The sequence below is a fragment of the Wasmannia auropunctata genome, unplaced genomic scaffold, assembly GCF_000956235.1.
Source record: "Wasmannia auropunctata unplaced genomic scaffold, wasmannia.A_1.0 LD335325.1, whole genome shotgun sequence".
Lineage (NCBI taxonomy): Eukaryota > Metazoa > Arthropoda > Insecta > Hymenoptera > Formicidae > Wasmannia > Wasmannia auropunctata.
In genome coordinates, this window is record NW_012027565.1 from 83,160 (window position 1) to 104,421 (window position 21,262).

Genomic DNA, 21,262 nt, shown 5'->3' on the forward strand with positions numbered 1-21,262 from the left:
GCAGCAATATTCTAAGAATATATGCAAGAAAATATAGGTCTCATAACCAAATATGATTGGAGTCTGGACTGATTAAGCGTCATAGAGAAACTTTTTTGCTAAATTTGACACATAGTTCGGATATAATTTCTGCCTCTGTTATTTATATTGATTAAATACAAAACATATATGGTATCGCAGTGCTTACTATTCACTTATTCGTTTTAGCTCATTTTTCGTACCTAAATAATTCTCGCTATAATTGCAAGATTACTTTTTTCGGTGTAAGAAATTGACTAATTACAGTCAAATATGAAAAAAATAATCGACTGTGATTGATCAATTTCTTACGGCTTACGAATTACTACTCTCATTGTGGATGGACCTTAAGACATTTAGGTACGCATGTCATTTTTTTAGCCTGTACTAATATATATGCTTTTAATTTCAGTTAATAAATTTTTTGTTACAGTGATTGTTTTTTATCTGTAATAGACAGAATTTAGCAATGACACTGAGGCGGTAGCTCTTATAGCTAATTGTAAGTTTGATTCAGCTATTGAAATTTAGCTACTATTACTAAGTTTTTTTGCATAAAGAGAGAGAGAGAGAGAGAGGGGGGAGAGGCGGGGGGAGAACAATTATCGCTTTTTGATCAATTTGCTATAATCTAATCTAAATCAGGATTCGAATGAAAAATGTGAGAAAAAATTTAGAAATCTTATAATTGACTGAATTATCTTACGATTGATTGAATCGGCTGGTTTATCTTTATCCGATTATCTTTATCCAATTATCTTTATCCAATTATCTTTATCCGATTATCTTTATTAATATATCTTTATTTTTTATTGTCAATCAGAAGATAAAACGAAGTGCAAATATTTATTAACGTTATCGGCAAGGTTCACCGAATCATTTATCGTGCTTGTGTCATATACAGAGATAAATCCGGCATTGTCTTGTGTTTATATACATATATACATATAAAAGTATTCTAAAAAAATACAAATAAAATTATAAATAGAACACTAAAATACGCAATGCCATTCGTTCAATCGTTATACACCTTTGTCTGTAACGTAAATATAATATCGATCGGTTGGTTCTTTATATAAACTTCCCTCGGGTTAACCTTAACAGTTTTCATCATCAAGGCCCGCTGCTTAATCGAATGAGTGCCAGAACTTTATATACGTGCTGTCATTCTTTTATTGGCAATGATATGTATGCCCTCTTTAATCGTACCTTTGTGGCTCCTGCACATGACACACGCGCAAACATAAGCGCAAATCTCATGCGCGCCGAGTGCTGCTTTACATGCAAATCACTCGACAGTTATTTAACAAATTGTATCTGCAATTTAATTATGGGCTCGTTAAGCCAATCACGCGAGGATGTTATACGCGAGCGGAGCTGGCGCACAGTGCCAAATCTAGAAGCGTCGTTGAACTTATCTTCTTTTAAAAGCATGCTGCTATGCTATTCTTACCGTTTGTTTATCAAGACTATAAAAATACACGCGTACCGGCGGTCCTATTTTGTCAAAGAAAAATTTCATCAAATACAAATTCCATCAAATACAAATACATTACAATTTAACCGACAATATTATATGCGAGTATGCATTTTGTGGGACACCCTATATATTCTACGGCGAAAGTAGTGGAAAAGTACTGGGGGACCTGCAGAGGATTGCACGGAAGTGGCAGAAGACCTACAAGTCTCTTCATAAGAACATTGACGATAAATTGATACCCTAAATCGTATCACTTATTGATAATAATGACGAATAATAATCACTCAAAAATTGTCATCTTTTAGTTGCTTGCAGAAAAAGAACGGAAATGTAAAGAACAAGAAAGAAAATATACTTTAAAAGAACTATACATATTTACCTCAACTATATAAATTATTTAGTTATTATATCAAAATTATATTTCAAAATTAAAATTATAAAATTTGAATGATTCAAAACATACATTGAAACTTATTTTCTAGAAAACTTTCCTCATTGAGTGACGCCATTATTGTAGCAAATGAGCGATATATGTATAGAAACATAAAGGTTAAAAACCTTTTTTGTGTGTCTTTAATTAGAAATGATGTCGTATAGAGTTGTTATTATGTATCTACCGTTATCAAAAGTCGGTTTGCAAAATCTTATCCATGATAAATGACGTATTCCGTTGAAAACAAAAGAAAAATTTGGCATATAAAAGTCCTCAACCACTATCTTCTATCATTTCCGTCGCTTCTGTTTTAAGATAAGATTCATAATTTGACATTAACGCGTTTGATTTGAGTAAGAACATTAGCAAATTTAAAATACTTTCGCAATTTTAAGTATAAAATGCAATAATAATAATAAAAGAAAATTTCTTAATTATAAGCTGAAGATCAATAATGATGAATAAATAGAGAATTTGGTTGGATTATTGTGATTGCAAGAAAATGTTAATTACTATAGGATATGTAAAAAAGGCACAAGAAGCGATTTGGATTAAATTCTTTTAGACACCTCATTCGAATTTTTTAAAATATCTTACATTTAAATTCTCGATTGTATTCTTTCTGATAAAAGAATGCGCATGAAAAAATTTTTAGGTATATATTGCCAAGGGAAGAAACGCGAGAACTTAACGGCAACGCTCTGCGAGCCGGCATGCAACGAGCCGCTCGGTGGAGGGACGGAGGTGGACGAGCACGTGCTCACCGAGTGATAGAATTTTTTTTTCCAAGTTAAATAAGGTGACTCGCTCTTGGGTAGGGAGGCAGCGAGCCAATGGAAACGTGAACGAGTCATCGTGCAAAGCGAAATGAATGGAAAGAGCGAAGGTGCGAGTGAGATGGAGAAACCTTTGAGGAATCAATGTGCGTAACGTGTGCACGTGATCAAGAGAGAGAGAGAGAGAGAGAGAGAGAGAGAATTGAGCGGATTTAAGTGTATGAGGAAACGAGTACGGTATATGGAAAAGCGCGAGAGGAAGTAAGATGGGCAATATGTTTGTGGATCTTCAGTAACGTATCTAGGATGTATCAGGACTGGGATCTTTGTCGCCCAAAAATAAAAGTCAGATAAAAGATTTAAATCATTTAAATCATTTTGAACAATTGATTAATCAGCTGCCCCGATGGACGCGCAGGTGCTCGTCCGCAATACAAAACTTCATTCAAATATTCAAATTGAATCATTTAAATGCCCATTTTATTGACGGAAGTATCTCTAGAGAGAGATGGTTGAATATTGAATTTGAATATTTGAAATTTTATAATGCGTACAATCATCTGCATATCCATCCGGCTAAATTATTAGTCCATCGTCAAAAATTATTAGATTTGCGTGATTTAAATCTATTACTGACTTTTATTTTTGGTGATATGTTTTCCGAAATATATGGATTATCCTTATTACCTAGATAGTACAGTTAATACTCGAGTAATATCCGGATACCCGGGTATTACTCGCACACGTCGAGGCAGCGTATTCAAGTATTCGGATAGTCGAGTGTGTTATTAGTTCTGGTCAATACTCCAATTCGCAGATCGATTCACGCCGACCCTGAGATAAAAGAGGGAGTGAGACAGAGGCGCTTGGATAAATGAATGAATGAGATAGCAGAAAGGCGCGCTCTCCGGCGAGCGAGCGAATCAGGAGGAGGAAATGGTGAGAGGGGAATCTCTGTGTATTCGCGAAACTCCGTCGCGTTGTACATCGCCGTCGTCGAAGTGCGTCTTTGTCGGTCTCTCCTCGCGAACACACCTGTGACGGCCAGGTGTGCTAACGAACTGTTAAGTGACGCGATCGTCGCGACTGTCGCGAGTTTCGCAATTTCGTATCCGCCGGTAAATTCGCGAAAATTGATGAAATAGAACAGAGCTGCGCGCGCGAATGATCGTGCGACTGGCGATCGTTAATTGATTCGTGAATCAAGAAAGATACTGCCGTCTCTCGCCGTTATATCTGCAGGCCGCACCGCGGAGGATGTTTCTCATCGCACCAGTCGACAACAATCGTTGGGTCTACGCGATGCACGGATTAGAAAAGCCCATGGATCATGTGTCCGGTAAACATTTGTCAATCATGCACTTCGCAAGTACACGCAAAAAAGTGACTTGAGTAGCTAAATTTCAATAGCTGAATCAAACTTAGCTAATAAAATGCTACCGCCTTATAGTGCTAGGTTCTGGCTATTACAGATAAAAAACATTTACTGTGGCAAAAAATGTTATTAACTGAAATTAAAAGCATATTATTAGTACAGGCGGCTAAAAAAATGGTACGCGTATCTAAATGTCTTATCATGCACACATTCAGCACACAGAGTTAAGTTAACAGTTACGCGTGAAAATTTGATTTGTAATTGTTTTTGCAATTTGGCACTGTCATATGCACATCTACAGCGCATTTATATTTTGCTGTATATGAGCTATATACTGTAAATAATATTAATCTCTATTATCAAGATAAAATAGCATAGTAGGTTCAGCTAAATATTATTTGATTTTAGCAGCAAACATTTTTTGCTGTAGCACCTACATTTTAATAACTAATAAATTGAACTTCGGCAGCAACGACATTTGCTGTCCCTATTTTAACGACACACCTTAGCTGCCATAACTATATTTTAGCTTCATTTCCTAATCCGTTTTCTGCGTGTAACCTATCGGATAAGGAACGTTAGTAGTGTCGCCGGGTCAGGATGTCTCGAGTTCTCGAGATACCATTTCAGTAAATGTAGATCACCGTCGCTGACTACGTTTTCAGCGTTCTTTTCCCAAGTGCTTTATTTTAAACGCAGAAGGGACGGAGACTTTTGAATTTTCTGGGTGTGGGGTACCTCATTTAATCGGGAGGGTGGGGGTGGGAGTGAGGGATAGGATAATAACACAAATATTTTATCTCTTCTGTTGTATGCAACAGAATACAATGCAATGATAATAATTTTCCTGAGCATTACAGGTCGGTCGTCACCAATTCTGATTAATGTAATTTCTAAAAAGCCGATGTCATGAAAAATTGCCAACAGCAGCAAAACTTCAAAATCTGTCTTAATTCTTAATCTATTGATGGTAAAAAAAAGATATAGTGTGGATAATAATAAATTATCTAGCAAACACAAAGATTATAACTTTAATATTGCAGCAACATTGTAATATTCCAGCTATATTGCAGAAATATTACATTGTTACTGCAATATTGTAGTTATAATCTGTGTTTGCTGGGTGGTTGAATTAAAAATTCACCATCTCTAACAATAAGCTATAATTTCTATAGGCCTATATAGAGATGATAAGAAATTAAGATAATAAGGAATTATAGCTTAGAGATGATAAATTTTTAATTTAGCAGCTAGCTACTCTTAAATGTAATCGATCAACTTAATCGGCGTTGGTGAGACCGGCCCCGATGAAAAGACTGGATCCCTCAGATCCACGTGTGGTGCACCAGGTTATACGATAAATAAGTATACGTATACCTTATTGGATTATAACGATCGCGTAATAACGAATTCGCGTCACGCGCCGTAAATCACATATCGTAAAACACATATATCTGAAGAAAATCTAGAGAAAACGCGATCACTTTTTTATTTTAGTCATTCCATAGTGAGCTAGCTGGAATCTGTTTACTACAGTATGCTAATATTAGCGACGCCATCATTGCTGTTCACGTGTCTCGTGAGTGGACGTCTTGCATTTGTAATCACGCTGATTTGCGCCGCTCGCGGTATAGACACGTGTATAGAAAAGACCTATACTGTACGGATGATGTCGCGCGTCAGGTAACTACGACTTGCATACATGTCACGTATACGGACGCAGTAACGGACCGTATTGTAAAAATATTGTTGAAAATGGACCTCTTAGACGAATATAAATGTTGTTATCTTAAAAGTATAGGCAAGTGGTCCGTCTATTCTTTTTAAGATAATAATGTAGTACGTGTATATGTTTATCTAAGGTTAGAATAATATTATAAGGTAAAAAAGTCATTGAGTTTGCTATCTTACATAGCGACGAGTTTTTCCAATGATTCATTAGTCCTAAGAATTTGACGTCTCTATTTTGTCGATATAAATAAAGGACTCTTCGACCGCAGCGGCAGTTTGTCGACGAGTCCCTTACAAGTAATCACATCACGTACGCGAGTAAGTTGTAATAATAATTATTGCATAAAATTGTCGAATTAAGTTATTTTTATATAATAATATTTCTCGCGAATTTTATAATATAAAAGTAAGATTTCTTCGGTACAATCGCTTCTAAGTTCGGAACAATAAGAAAAAGTCGGAAAAAGCCGTGCGTGCCAGGATTAAATAACTGTGAGAAGCACATTTCAACTGTCTATCAATAGAATCAAAAGCCAACGAGCTTAAAATCGCAATAGTACATAATTTAATGAATATTATCAGAAATTTAATAATGAATAATAGATTTAAAAATTCATATAGAATTTATTAGACACCAAGATCCAGACGTGACCGGCCGAAAAGGCGCTTTCAAATTTATTTGTGCAGTTATTCACTTACATGGTCTAGTTCAAATTAATATTGCTTAATAAAATTAGTGCATATAATGCTCTTTATACGTTTACATCAGGAGAAATTATTTTTTAATCTCTAGGGAGTAATTTTTGCGCTCGTCGTTACTTTATTTTTTTTCTCTTTCAGCTCTCTTTCAAAGGTGCGTTCGGATTTCTCACCCAAACGCTTTCTATCATTTAAAAGTTATTCAGATTCTCACTTGGAAGCACTCGGATTAAGCTCCGAACTAAAAAATACCGCAAGATACTTTTGTCTGAAAGCAAAGTTTCGTTCCCTAAATTACCTTCTATAGAAATTAGACTCATGGAAAGAACAAAAAGATCTGAAATTTTGTTGGACCACTAAAAAAATTATACTGGAAACTACAAGTTGCTAGAATGTCAAAATTTTTTGATATTTCAACATAATTTTTCTGTTGGTTCAACAAAATTTATTTTTAGATCTGTATTCAGCAAAATTTTAGATCTTTCAGCAAAATCTTTAATCTTTCCGTGCATTAATTCTCTCAAACATCCAACGATCGCATCCATCGAGTGAGGGATTTAAACATTACCTTTGGATTATTCCAGTTTATATATGTACAAAAAAATATATAGAGAATTATAATATTATCGTATAATTAAAATTGTCTTAAAAAAATTTCAGAAATTTATCAATGAAACATTAATATTAATCGTTAATTTGATTTCGACTTCTGATACTCAGCAAGTGAAAATCTTAAAGTTTTATTGTCCCGTCAAAACGCTACGTGCGCCTGTAAGCAAACGCAGCATCAACGTGATAACGAATAGAGCTAGCTGTATCTGGCCATGTGTGATGCGCGTGAACAACCGCGCCGGGTGCGTGTTTACCACATTAACGAGATACGGATACGAAGTACGAACTGCACACACACGAGCACACACACACACACAAACAGCACATAGCATATTTCGCTGATAGTCCCGCTAAAACGCGGTCTATAAATAACCGGGAGTACTAGCGCGAAGGTCGCGGAGGAACATCAATTTAAAGAATTTGCTGCTCGGCGCGGAAGCAAAATGTAACCATTCGTACATTTTAATGCATGTCAGTTGATTGCCCAAAACTTGGCTGCACTGCCATCCGACGAGTAATATATATTTCTATTTCTTCGTATCTGTAATTCTTCACTGAAATTACGCATATTTTTGAAATCTATATAAGATTTGCGTGCCGTCTTCGAAAACATTCACATTTTTATTTGATATAGTGTCATCGTTATTGGATGCAATGGGAGATGCTAATGTGCTTCGTTACGAGTTCAACGAGGTCAGCTGATTCCTGTACGATTTTGCATCGTATTGCATAATTTAATGTCTCGAGAAGCACACTACACGACACACCCGAAGAATATTTTCTATACAATCTGTAGAATGTTTTCTTTTATGTCTAATTTTCGGCAATTTTCTTCAGTAAATTTCATTAAATCGGTACAGATCGATAGAGCAGCATTTCGATTATATAAACTTGGCAGAAACCTCTTTGAAGTATAAATAATAATGGTATTTTCTTATAAGAACCTTAACATTTCAGTGAAGATACGAGGGATATTTTTACCTTACGAATAAGAAAATAGAAATCTATTTTGATATCAGATACACGTATACGTGGGCGCGTGTCTGTAAATGCGTTAGACGAAACCAATATGATTATATCGGATGGTTAGAGGATTCAAATTAAAAACTGAATTTGAACTGAAAATGAACATTTGTTTATTATGTAAAATTATTTAATAAATTTAATGATATTAAGGATTCTCTCCCATGGAATCCTATTTTTTTTTATTATCTTTAATTTTTTCGAATGATACAAAAATCACGTTTAATGTCAAGGTCAGATAAGAATCAAGGTCTGATTATCGAGCACATTTGACGATGTGCAATGAAAATATGATAATGTATTGTATGACAACAAATTTGTACGCGGAAAGAACGGGTTTGTTAAAGTATCTAAAAATTTAATTTAGAATTAAAGTTTAAATTAAAATAAAATAAAATTAAAATTAAAATTTAATTTAGAAGTTTAAATTAGATTTTAAAATAATTTTGTTAAATCATTAAAATAATTGTGTGGGACGATGAAACTGGTTGCTAGAATGTTAAAATATTTTGGCAGCATTATCATCAATGTTTAAGCATTCTACATAATTATTTCGACGGTTTCCAACTAAATTATTTTCAGATTTGTATCTAGCTATTATTAGGCATTAGCTATTATTAATTTCTAGCTGAAGTTGGTTACTAGAATGACAAAATTTTTTGCAGCATTATCATCAATGTTTAAGCATTTTACATAATTATTTCGATTGTCTAGCAACATTATTTTTAGATTTGTGTCTAGCTATTATTAGCTGTTATTAATTGCTAGCTGAAGCTGGTTGCTAGAATGACAAAATTTTTTGCGCATCATCATCAATGTTTAATCATTTTACATATTTATTTGGACGGTCCAACAAAATTATTTTTAGATCTGTATCTAGCTATTATTAATATCTGAAGTTGGTTACTAGAATGACAAAACTTTTTGCAGCATCAATGTTTAAGCTTTTACATAATTATTTGGACGATCCAATAAAATTATTTTCAGATTTGTATCTAACTATTAGCTATACTGCCAAGTGTGCAAATCTGTAGTCACTTTTTACGCATTTATACGCGTGTTATATTTTTACACATTTTATCTGTGTTTTACACAGTTAAATGCATATTTTTTACACGCTTATACATATTATTGTAAAATTTAGCGTGTAAAAATATGCATTTAATTGTGTAAAACATAGATAAAATGTGTAAAAATATAGCATGCGTATAAATGCGTAAAAAATGGCTACAGTACACACACTTGGATTTGCAGTGTACATATTATTCATTTCTAGCTGAAGCTAGTTGCCAGAATGACAAAACTTTTTGCAGCTTCATCATCAATGTTTAAGCTTCTGCATAATTACTTGGACGGTCCAACAAAATTATTTTCAGATCTGTATCTAGCTATTATTAGCTATTAGTCGAACCTCAATAACTCGAATTTCAAGCGAAATAAAGAAATCTTCGAATTATAAATTTAGATTTACCAAAGTTTGAGTAAAACAGAATTAACATAAAAATTTGACTTACAGAAACTTTGTACGAGAGTTTATAATTTTTCGATTATAATTAATGACTTTTAAAAGAAAAAATTCGAGTAGTTTTTGAGTTATAGAGGTTCGAGTTATCGTTATAGAGGTTTGACTGTATTTATCTTTAAGATATTTCAGCAAAACGTTCTTTCCATAGTAAAACTTCTGTTTCTTTACGTAGTAAAACAATGATGGAGTATCTTTTACTTAGCATTGATCAACGATCACTCATGCACATGTGTGTACATATATATCTGGCATTGTTAACGGGACGGGTGCCAAGAGCGAGGTGTGGTGACATCCTTTCGGGACGGGCCGCGCGATATTAATACAACATTTTCATTCGCGTCGACGAGAGAGTCGCACGTCGCTCTCCTTGCGCCGCGCATGCATGCAAGTTACCGCGGAGCGATCGTTGCGTGAGTCACGTATTGGGATGCAAGGAGAGCGCGTCTCGGCGATCTTATACATTAAGTCAGTTCATTCGGTTTTGTGCAGCCGGCGGCGTCATGGCGGGCTCCGTTGCCACTCTGGCGATCCTCTGGGTGTCCCTGCAGACGATGGGACTTCTGGGTCACTCCCATTCGATCGGCACCTACAAGCTGCCCGAGTCTCTGCAGAATTATCTTGCCAGTTACACCGGTAAGTGTCTAATACCGCTCGGATTTACGGAGCGGTATAAATTTCAAGCGGCGTAAAATATGGATGGCCGAGCACTCAGGCCGGAAATGTTTCGCTGTTTTTCAGCTAGATTTATAAATATTACACTTAAATTATATCGCTGTTTTTTTTTGTATTTGTTGAAAAATTGTCATACGTACGAATTTATAGCAGTAATATTCTAAGAATATATAAAAAAAAATATAGGTCTCATAACCAGAAATATGATTGGAGTCTGGATTAGAGTCTGGACTGATTAATTAACGTCATAGAGGAACTTTTTCTTGCTAAATTTGACAAATAGTTCAGATATAATTTCTGTCTCTATTATTTATATTGAAAACATATGTGTATAAATACAAAACATATGTGATATCGCAGTGCTTACTGTAATCACTTATCCGTTTTAGCTAATTTTTTGTACCTAAATAATTCTCGCTATAATTGTAAGATTACTTTAGTGTAACTTCTATAAACGATTCCACGAAGACTTCGGAAAAATCTTGGAGATTAATACCGCGTTAAATTGTTGTTTTAAATGTTGCGTCACATGTTACACCGTTTTGCAGAAATGCATTGTTTTCGAAGAAATAAATTTATACAATTTCAACACAATTTCGTCTCCTTCCTTGGTTTCGCGTCGATTTAGCAATATTTGGAAACGGTCCAGGTATGCTGAATTGACTGGTTTATTTCGGCACGAAAACATAGATTCACGAAAGTTCAATCAAAGAATATTTTTACATACCATCGCGTTCTTTAACTCAGTTACTTAAATTATGCATCTTCATTTATTATTTCGAAATATTTTTGAAGATGCGCTTTCAGGACTGCCATCTAATTACGGCTCCGAAGCCATCGTAGACACCGGTCGTTTTCAAAACCGAAGATTTCCCAGGATCGACGGAGCGACTATGAACAACTCGATCGAGTTCGCGCAAACGTTGATCGGCCGCATGAGCACCCTCGAGAATAATATAGCGAACGCCGGGGTCGAGCTCGAGGCACGAAGCCCAGCCGAGAAGCAATTCTGGAATTCCTATCCTTCCGCGGATGCTTTCGACAGGAGCATCAACGCTATCGTGGCGACGAAGGCCTCGTCGTATCTCGTGGAACAGAACTGCCGAAGGTGCGTTTTTTCACGGATAGCCGCGCTTTTCAGTTTTATTCTTTTGTCAATTCGAACTATCTCCCTTAATTATTAACCATTTAAATTTAATATCTTGTGCACGGAAAGAATTAATTTTGCTAAATCCAGATCTGAAAATAATTTTTATTCAATAATCGAAATAATTTTGTGCGAAAGTCAAAATGATTGCTGGAATATCAAAACATTCTATAGCATGATGGATATCAGATTTAACATTTCAACAAAAAATTATTTTCAGATCTATATTTAGCAAAATTTTTAGACCTTTCAACAAAATCGTTCTTTTCGTGTGTGAATTGATCTTATAATATATTACTGTAATATTACTTTATTACAATATTAATAATTCACGACATTAATCTGTTGCTATTATGTTGTCTAATCCCAGCAAACATTAAGTTACATAAAACGTACTTGTCAGTTGTAACTTCTCACTCAACGATATAATTATAATATAACGCATGTGTTATATTTCTTGAATGGGAAAATAAAATTACAACATGTAACTTGATGTTTGCTGAGATGTTATTCGTCGTCATTTTGATGTCAACGTTTTTTTAGACAACAATTAATGTCACACGGAAAGAACGATTTTGCTGGAAGGTCAAAAAATTTGGATCTGAAAATAATTCTATCGGACCATCAAAATAATTTTGTTGGAAACTGAAAAATGATAAGCATTACTGTAAAACGTTTTGATATCCCAGCAATCAGTTTGACTTTCCAACAAAATTATTTTGATGGTCCAACAGGGATTATTTTCAGATCTGTGTGTCTGCAGCAAAATTTTTAGTCCTTCCAGCAAAATCGTACTTTCCGTGCAGCTTGCTACTTATAGAGTGGCTGTTAATTTTCGAGAATCCGTGCAGAGCTCTTCGCTCAAGAGCTGACATTCAATCCGACATCAGCTGATCCCACTGATTGTCCCGTATATAGATTCGGCCTGGACAAAAACGACTGTGCTCGCTACATATCGACGCTGGGCCTGCGGGGCACCCCGCTCGGTGAATCCTGTGCCGCGGCGCACAGCATAGAATGCGACGGGACATCCCGGTACCGCAGCATCGACGGCACCTGCAACAACATCGAGAATCCGAGCTGGGGCAGCGCGATGACCGCGTACACCCGTGTGCTGTTCTCCCAATACTTCGACGGTAAGTGTCGCCCGCTGCGTGATCGCGCCACCCACCCCCTTTCTCTCTCTAGCCCCACACACGAGTTTGTCAACTGCATTTAGCTCGCGATATGGCATCGCGATCGATTTTCATCACCTCGTCCAGGCTTGAATCGCATCCCGGCCGTACGTCGCTCTGATGTGTGATAATTATATAGGAAAACAATCGCTGTGACCGCGCGTCTTATCTATATTTATATATATATATACCTATATATACTTTCGACCCTCGCGGATATCGTGAGCAGCCCCCGCGCGCGAATCAATCCTCCCCTTTTCTTCCCTTCGAAAACTTCTTTGCACGCGGGAAGAAATTTCGTGGTCGAGAGAGCGATTTGTTGACAAAAAAAAAAAGAAACGCGCGTCTCTCCGTTCTTCTTCTTCGTAAAGTCTTTGTCTGTTAAGCCTGTATGAAATAATAATCGTACAATTATTTGCAGCCTCTGAACGTTTGGCGCTTTCCTTTGTCTCCCTCAATTTTCCATCCCCCCCCCCCCATCGCCCATCCCTCCTACCCTCGGGATTTTACCGGAGGGGATTATTTCCTCCTCCGTAAAACAGAGTTAGAATTTCAAACGAAACGAGATTCTTCTTTAGATGAAGTAAACTGTAAACACGTGTGAGTTTTTTTTTCGAGGCAAAAGTGTCAGGAAATGATGACAGCATGTCATAATGCACAATGTAGAAAATACTGCGGGATTGCGATCGTGTTAGAGGAGGATATAGTGATTTTTATCTTAATTACGCGGACTGTGAATATTTATCGCGTGTGTCTCTCGCGACAGCCAGTGCTAGCTGAGAATGTTATTTTATGCGCAATGTTTGTCGCGACTGCATATTTATTAGATATACCACGTGTGTGTGTGTGTGTGTGTGTGTGTGTGTGTGTGTGTGTGTGTGTGTGTGTGTGTGTGTGTGTGTGTGTGTGTGTGTGTGTGTGTGTGTGTGTGTGTGTGTGTGTGTGTGTGTGTGTGTATCAAGAGGACGTAGCGATGGGAATGCGTCATCGTGTAAAACGATATCGTCGTGCATACGATAAAAGTTCGAACGGTTTAGTCACGCGCGGACTTTTCGTTTTTAAAAGAGGTATAGAAATGAAAACACTCGCATGGCCGGTAATGACGGCATTATCGGCTCGGACTAGTCACAGTCGAATGATAATGTGTATAACGTATGTGTCATACTGCGATTCAGCTGAGCGCAGATAAGGGGCGAGATGCGTGCGTGGTTCACGTTTTCCAACCTTGGGTCAGATAAGGATTCCGGCATTACTTGCAGTATCCTCTTACCGCGGGACTCGCGAAATTCTCGAGCATCTCGTTATTAAGCGCAACGAAAAGAGCCTCGCTAAAACAATTGCACGTTGCCTTTCCTAGCGTTACGTAAATGCCTGATCTCGTGTTGATGTGCCATCACTAGCTTCTGCGTTTTCACACACCTTTTCGAGATATAGTGAATTTACTTTAGATACACGGAGAGAATGATTTTGCTGGAAGATAAAAAAAAATCTGAAAATAAATTTTGTTATAGCACCATCAAAATATTTTGTCGAAAATTCGAAAATAATAAGCATTGCTGTAAAAAATTTTAATATTCCATGGCAATCAGTTTGACTTTCGAACAAAATTTTATTATTTTGACGGTGCTCTAACAAAAATTATTTTCAGACTTTTTTTATCTTTCAGCAAAATCGTTCCTTTCGTGTGTAGCATCCTAGGTCATTCAGGATTCACGGTTAAGCGTTTTATGTTAACATAAACATACTTTAATTCTAGAAATACGGATCAATACGATTTTTAATTATACATTTATATAATAAAAAAATAACATTATATGTTAATTATCGTTACAATTCAAAATTAATTTATTATATATTAAATGTTTAAATTTTTAATGTATGTTTATACAACATAAAAAAACTTAGCCGGATGTGATTGAGAATTGCAGTAACACATCACAATCAACCGTAATCAATTTGTATTCTAGAGTTAAATGCTGATCATTATAGTAGTCAGGGATTTTATAATTATTTCTCTGTATCTCTCTTATAATTCTGTCTCTAACGTAGTATTAAAAAAACTATAGGATAAAATGACGAATTCACTTGTCACTAAAACATTAAAATCGAGAATACAAGTGTATGAGATGAAATATATTTTAATAAAGACACCAGGTATAGATGAGAGAATTCGACGTTTTACGAATATTATGTGTACAATTGTAGAAACATAACATCATAAATGCTGTTTCAGCGCTTATAAGAAGCAAAAACATCAAAGATAATCGATATTTTTTGTAACACTATCGCGCGGAGTTCTAATATATAAACAGCGATATAAATATTTTCAAATGTTAAAGTTCGCTCGGAATGACGTACTAATTTGTTAGAGAGGGACTCGTGGAAAATGTGTAATTTAGGAAAGAGGTTATCACTTGCGCGATTTGCGTCAGCGCAGGCTTTTTTCTCCCCTATTCTTTTGAGTCCGATATCGTCTGAAGTTTGATTAGAGGTCGCCGTTTCTTGTTTTATATCCGAGCAGAACGGCGTCTCTTGGATGTCCGTCAATCAACAACCTCAACCTACCAACCCATCTATCCCACTTATCACGACTACTCTGTAATACATATTCACACATATATGTGTATTTGTGTTGTGTGTATGTGCGTGCGTGCGTGCGTGCGTGTGTGTGTGGGTGTTCTGTATTTGTGTGTATGAATGTTGTGTATTGTGTGCATGTATGTTGTATATTTCTATGTGTGTATCTGCACGGAAAGAACAATTTTGCTAGATCCAGATCAGAAAATAATTTCTGTTTAATAATCAAAATAATTTTGTTGGAAAGTCAAAATAATTGCTATAGAATATCAAAACGTTTTATATAGCAATGCCTATCATTTTTAACTTTCCAACAAATTATTTTGATTATTGAACAAAAATTATTTTCAGATCTGTATTTCAGCAAAATTTTTAGACCTTTCAACAAAATCGTTCTTTGCGTGTGTATATTTGTGCGTGTGTATGTGTGTGTTTTGTGCGTGCGTGCGTGTGTGTGTGTGTGTGTGCGTGTGTCGCGCTATTATACATACATCTACGTGTATACATATATGTGTATACGTAACACACACAGAAGTGATATATACACGCTTATATATACACTTGATCCTTGGGCGCTAATGGATAAACGTTCGTCGATTGGCTTAACAAATTATATTCTGTGATTTGCATTACAGTTGTTGTGCGATAAGGCACATAGAGCATAAAATGCCTGAGTGTAGCTGCAGTGAATATAATACTGCCTACAATAGGGTGACCCCCCCCTCCGGTCGGGAGATTCTCTATCCAGCAGTAGAATGTGTATGTAAACTAATTCGGATATACCTAATAATGTATTCATATTTATTATGTAACACTAGTTCGAGTTGTTTTTTCTGTTCAATTTGAAGCGTTATAACTGAACGCGCGGGCTCGCGGGCGAAGGTACACCCGAACGAGGGGACACGGCTTGGGAGTGCGCTTATATCCAGTTGAACTTAATATAAGAGTTCCAATCGTAATATTCAACATTTCACAGATGTGCAACGCAATTGTGTGTGTGTGTGTGACACATAATTTCCGTGCAAAAGTAGAAGTGTCATAATCACATATAATATACTAATCTTTTTGGTCTTAACAGTAGACTCACCGAAATGGCTTTTAGAAATTATCGACGCTTCTGCCGCAGTGTCGCAGTGCATTTCTTCACTATATACATTTAAAGCTAACTAAGTTACATTCGGAGCCTCTCCTCCCAGCTGATCGGTTCGCTCGTTCGAAACGCCTTCATCGATCATCTATACTATTGTAAATAAGTTTCGCGGGGATACGTTTCTGCGAGCGTTTTCGACTCGAGCGGCCGTACAATAACGTCGACATCGCCGGGGCGTCGATTGTATATTATCCGAGTCGTTATATATTTCGTGGTTGTGCAGTTTACACTTATCGCGCCTCTCCGCTGAACGGTTTAATCTGCAGCGACGCAACAAACGGCACGTCGTTCGATAACGCATCAGAACGTTGAAGTCGATATGTGGTAGTCGAGGCGCGGTATATACACCCGCTTGTATATATATATATATAGCAGTCTCGCATTGCAGCACGAGGACTTAAGCCCGTTCTACAATGAAACTTAAGACTTGAGATTTAAGCTTTAAATCTTAAACCGTAAGCAAATTAAGACTTAAGTCTTCGTAAGTTACACACATCGTAGTGTCTACAATAAATAAACGTTGTAAGATTATAACTTTAAGCTTTAACGATTAAACATCCAGAGTCGGAAAGCAGATGCAAGAAAAGGCAATAATGGAAAGGCAGTGCGATGATTGGTTTTTATATCGCGCAACTTTAAGCGTATAAATTTTTAGCCGTTAGAATTGAAATTTCGTCAATTCGCTTGAGGATTCAAGTTAAGGCTGAAGTAAAAGACGGGAACGCCTTACGAACGGAAATAACATCACGAATTAACGCCTTAAAGCTTAAATCTTAAGTCTTAAGTATTGTAGACGCCACTTTATTAGGGATTCTTCAGGGACCGATCAGGAACGAGGAGAAATTACCTGTCCTTCCGCAGGATATGGGCCTCCCCTCTCCCCCCCCCCCGTGATAGCGAGATGATAATTCCTGTTTACATATTCATTCCAGCGACGCGCGCGGAAGTGAAATTGTCTCCTCGCTGATCGTTCCCTGAATTTATCGCGTGGAACAAAGGCAGGTTGTGTATATAGGCGCAATTTATAGGATCTCGAGATTAGCTCAGCCGGCGACTGCACTTGCCTATTTCTATCTAGCTAGAACAGAATATTTATGCAGCTAATATATTAGTCATTATGCGGTCTTCCTCTCGTGCTGCACTGCCAAGCGTACAAGCAATTTTGAGCGCGCATGCGCGCGCGCGCGCGCGCGCGTCTGAGTTCGCTAAAATCGGAGTAATCACGAATTATAACGAGACTATTGTTTATACGAAGACGACTGTTTGTTTAGCTGAATCGATTTGCGAGTCGCGGAGAATCGTATACACACTGAAAAAAATTTCCAAGCTTTTTCCGTTCAAAAAGATCGAATTATCCTTTTAAAAAGTAGCAAACGGATATTTACGAGCAACATGGTCGGATCAAAAATTCGATCACTAGTTCATCGGAAATATATTGATCGGAATGTCAAGAGAAATATCCGATTACTAGTTCATCGGAAATATATTGATCACTTTCTTCTTCTTTTTTCTATAATGGCTTTGGTCCCCTCAAGTAGAGATAAACTTTGCCAAGCTTACAATGCACGGATAAGACATCCGGCAGGTTTCGTCGTCGAGTTAAAAAAATGATGCAATACTCGAGCCGAAACGGAACACGTCCACCTTCTTCGAACTCAAGTAGAAGACTGATAACAGCATTGATTGTGAAAAAAGGAGGCTTTCCTGGGAGATATCACATTTGACTTGAAAATTTCATAGGATAAACCGACAACTAGATCGAACATTACAATTGTTCGGATAAAATATCCGTTCAAGTATAAAATCCGATCTAGTTGTCCATTTGGCCTTCAAAATTTTACCGAATAAGCATATGGCGGCTCATTTTCCGTTCACATTTTATCCGCGGAAATCACATTTCATTGGATAAGGGAAATGATTATTTTGTATCCGATCCGTTTACCGATCGAAAAATGATCGGAAAAGGACTTAAACGGTTATTTCCAATCAAAACCATTGGCCTTTTTTTTCAGTGTATATATGTATCATATCGCGTCGTATCGTTTTTCTGTCATGATTTTGCCCGCGCGATGGCTATATAATTTATCCTATACATATCTCGCGGGTTATCTGCCGGCAGGAGCACCGAGTTGCACTCACGTTGTTTATTATAAAGTACTATAGCACCGATTTACTCCGATTTTGCGACTTCGTGTCGTTGACGCGACAGAGATCTAATGCACGGTTTCGGGAAGCAGGCATCCAAGAACCGAGGCGTGTCGGACAAACGAAGAAACCGCTGCCGAACCCGAGGCTCGTGAGCACCGCGTTGTCCACCGCGAACGATCAGTCGGACGCCAGCCGAACACTGGCCGTGATGGAATGGAGCCAATTCATCGCTCATGACATCGCTCACACCCCAGTTCGTAAGATGGGTAAGTGTTTACCTGTGCGGGTAAATTTTTGTAAGCAACTAATTTTAACGTACGAACCAACTTCTCGTTTATTACATGAAAGATACGTGATTTGATATAGCCTTATAATTAAACAAATTGGACTGTTTTTATTTGGAATTGTTCTCTGTCGTGCAATTATAGTCACAGATATTAAACGTTTTTTTTGCAGCATATAAATGTAATATATAAATATTTATATTTTTGTCACAAAAAACGTTTTATACCTAACGTTCTCATATTGTGTCTTTCTAGGCCTTAAATTAACAGCATTAACAGCTGATACCTAATTTGCGTAATTACTTAATTTATGTAATTTACATATCAAATGGTAACTTTGTAGATGCGCAATAAATTAAGCTAAATTTATCACGTAAAAGATATGCGATTTGGTATAGCCTTACAATTAAACAAATTGGAATGTGTTTTGTTTTAATAAAATAAAACTTCTAATTATTTTACCATGCAATTACAGTCACAAATATTAAACGTTTTTCTCGCAGTGTGATATAACTGTGATATATAAACATTTCTATTTTTATCACAAAAAACGTTTTATATCTAACATTTTTATATTGTATCTTTCTAGGCCTTAAATTAACAGCATTGCTGATTCCTAACCATTTGCGTATTTAAGTAATATATATACATATCTAATGTTAACTTTGTAGATACACAATAAATTAAACTAAATTAAGTATCATAAATTAATAATAATTTATAGTATCAGGATAGACTGAGGAATATTACAAACAATACTAAATTAAATTAAATATATTTCGTAACAAAATATCGTAACTCTTCTCTCTTATGGAAGTCGACAAATCCGTGTATTGCGTAACTTACAAAAACGCGTAAACTCATGAAAAATTATTACATCGTCCTTGCAGCTGTAAACTCTGAGGTCAGACACTAAAAATTTATTTATATGCTTCTTCCAGTCGAAGTAAATATCAGTTAGAGATATACGTCGGTTCCAAAGATAACTCTCATTGACGTAACAAAGTCGTTAAAAAGATTATATGTCTTAATTACAGTCTCAACGGGAAAACCAATATCTTGCTGCCAGCCGGATGGAGACACTCTGTCACCGCGTCACGTTCATCCCGATTGCTCCCCGATTCGAGTGCCCGATCGCGATCCCGTTTACGGCCAGCATTACGTTCGGTGCATGAATTACGTTCGGTCGTTGCCGGTCTTGAGATCGGAGTGTACTTTCGGACCTGTGGAACAGGTAGGCGCTTGTCATCTATATCGAATTGAAACTTAATAAGACATGTACGGCCAAAGACGAGCAATATATAACTGGTTGTAAAATTTACTTAATTTATTAATATTTACAACAACGAGAGCGAAATTTATTAAGATGTTAAAATGTTATTTGCTTTTAAGGAAGTGTATAAGAAAATTAACTTGATTTTAATAGATCGCTCAGTTATAATTTAAAATTTTACCGCAATTATATGTGAATTCTTGCATTTGCAGATGAACCAAGTGAGTCACTTTCTGGACGGTTCTACGATTTACGGCTCGACGATGAAGAAATCTCGCGAGCTTCGCACTTTCGAAGGTGGACATCTTCGCGTCGACGTGCGAAACGGTCACGCGTACTTGCCAAGAGGAGATGCCGAGCTCACGTCTCAATGTGGAGAGAATTGCTACAATTCCGGTGAGAATCTTAATCCTACATATTTATTTATCTACACCGATTTGAGGGGAAAAAATTGATTGCGATTGCATAATTTAACTACAATGTATATAGCCATTTTTGCTGATAACTGCAGCAGTGTATATATTTTTCGATGGAATTATAAATATAATAATTATTAAAAGCATTACAACTAATAACTATAAAAATAGAGTTTCTACCTAATTATAATTATTACCATACAATTACAGTCACACAAATTTTTAAATTGTAGTCACCAAAAATTTTTTCTCACAAGTAAACTATTTCAAGTGTCAGACACCGATTTATTTTATACTTTGGATTTTGATTCGAGATACCAAAAGATGACTTTTCATGCAAAAACTAATTGCTCAATATTAACTGTAGCGCTTATACACGATATCTCATTTTTATAATAATGGATTAAAATACTTCAAAAATTCGCATTTCACCCAAAAATGTTTCAAACAAAAGTTGCTTGGTTCCGAAAGATATGTAATATATAAGTATTCGTACACGGAAAGAACAATTTCGCTGAATCTAGATATGAAAATAATTTTTGTTCAATAATCAAAATAATTTTGTGCGAAAGCCAAAGTGATTGCTAGAATATCAAAACGTTTTATAGCAATGCTTATTAGTTTTAACATTCCAACAAATTATTTTGATGATTCAATAAAAAATTATTTTCAAATCTGTTTTTAGCAAAATTTTTAGACTTTTCAACAAAATCATTCTTTCCGTGTATATTTGTCACGAAGAGCGTTT

General features: G+C 36.3%; 1 protein-coding gene across 1 annotated transcript; it reads left to right on the top strand.

Annotated features, from left to right (window-relative positions):
• Nucleotides 1-3,457: 3,457 nt before the first annotated feature.
• LOC105457275 (peroxidase-like) lies at nt 3,458-20,553 on the top strand. Its single transcript, XM_011701866.1, has 7 exons — nt 3,458-4,046; nt 10,162-10,305; nt 11,152-11,452; nt 12,410-12,627; nt 18,631-18,807; nt 19,863-20,059; nt 20,311-20,553. Exons 1-7 carry the CDS (start codon nt 3,965-3,967, stop codon nt 20,551-20,553), a joined length of 1,362 nt encoding a protein of 453 aa, XP_011700168.1. The 5' UTR covers nt 3,458-3,964.
• The last annotated feature ends 709 nt before the right edge of the window (nt 20,554-21,262 follow it).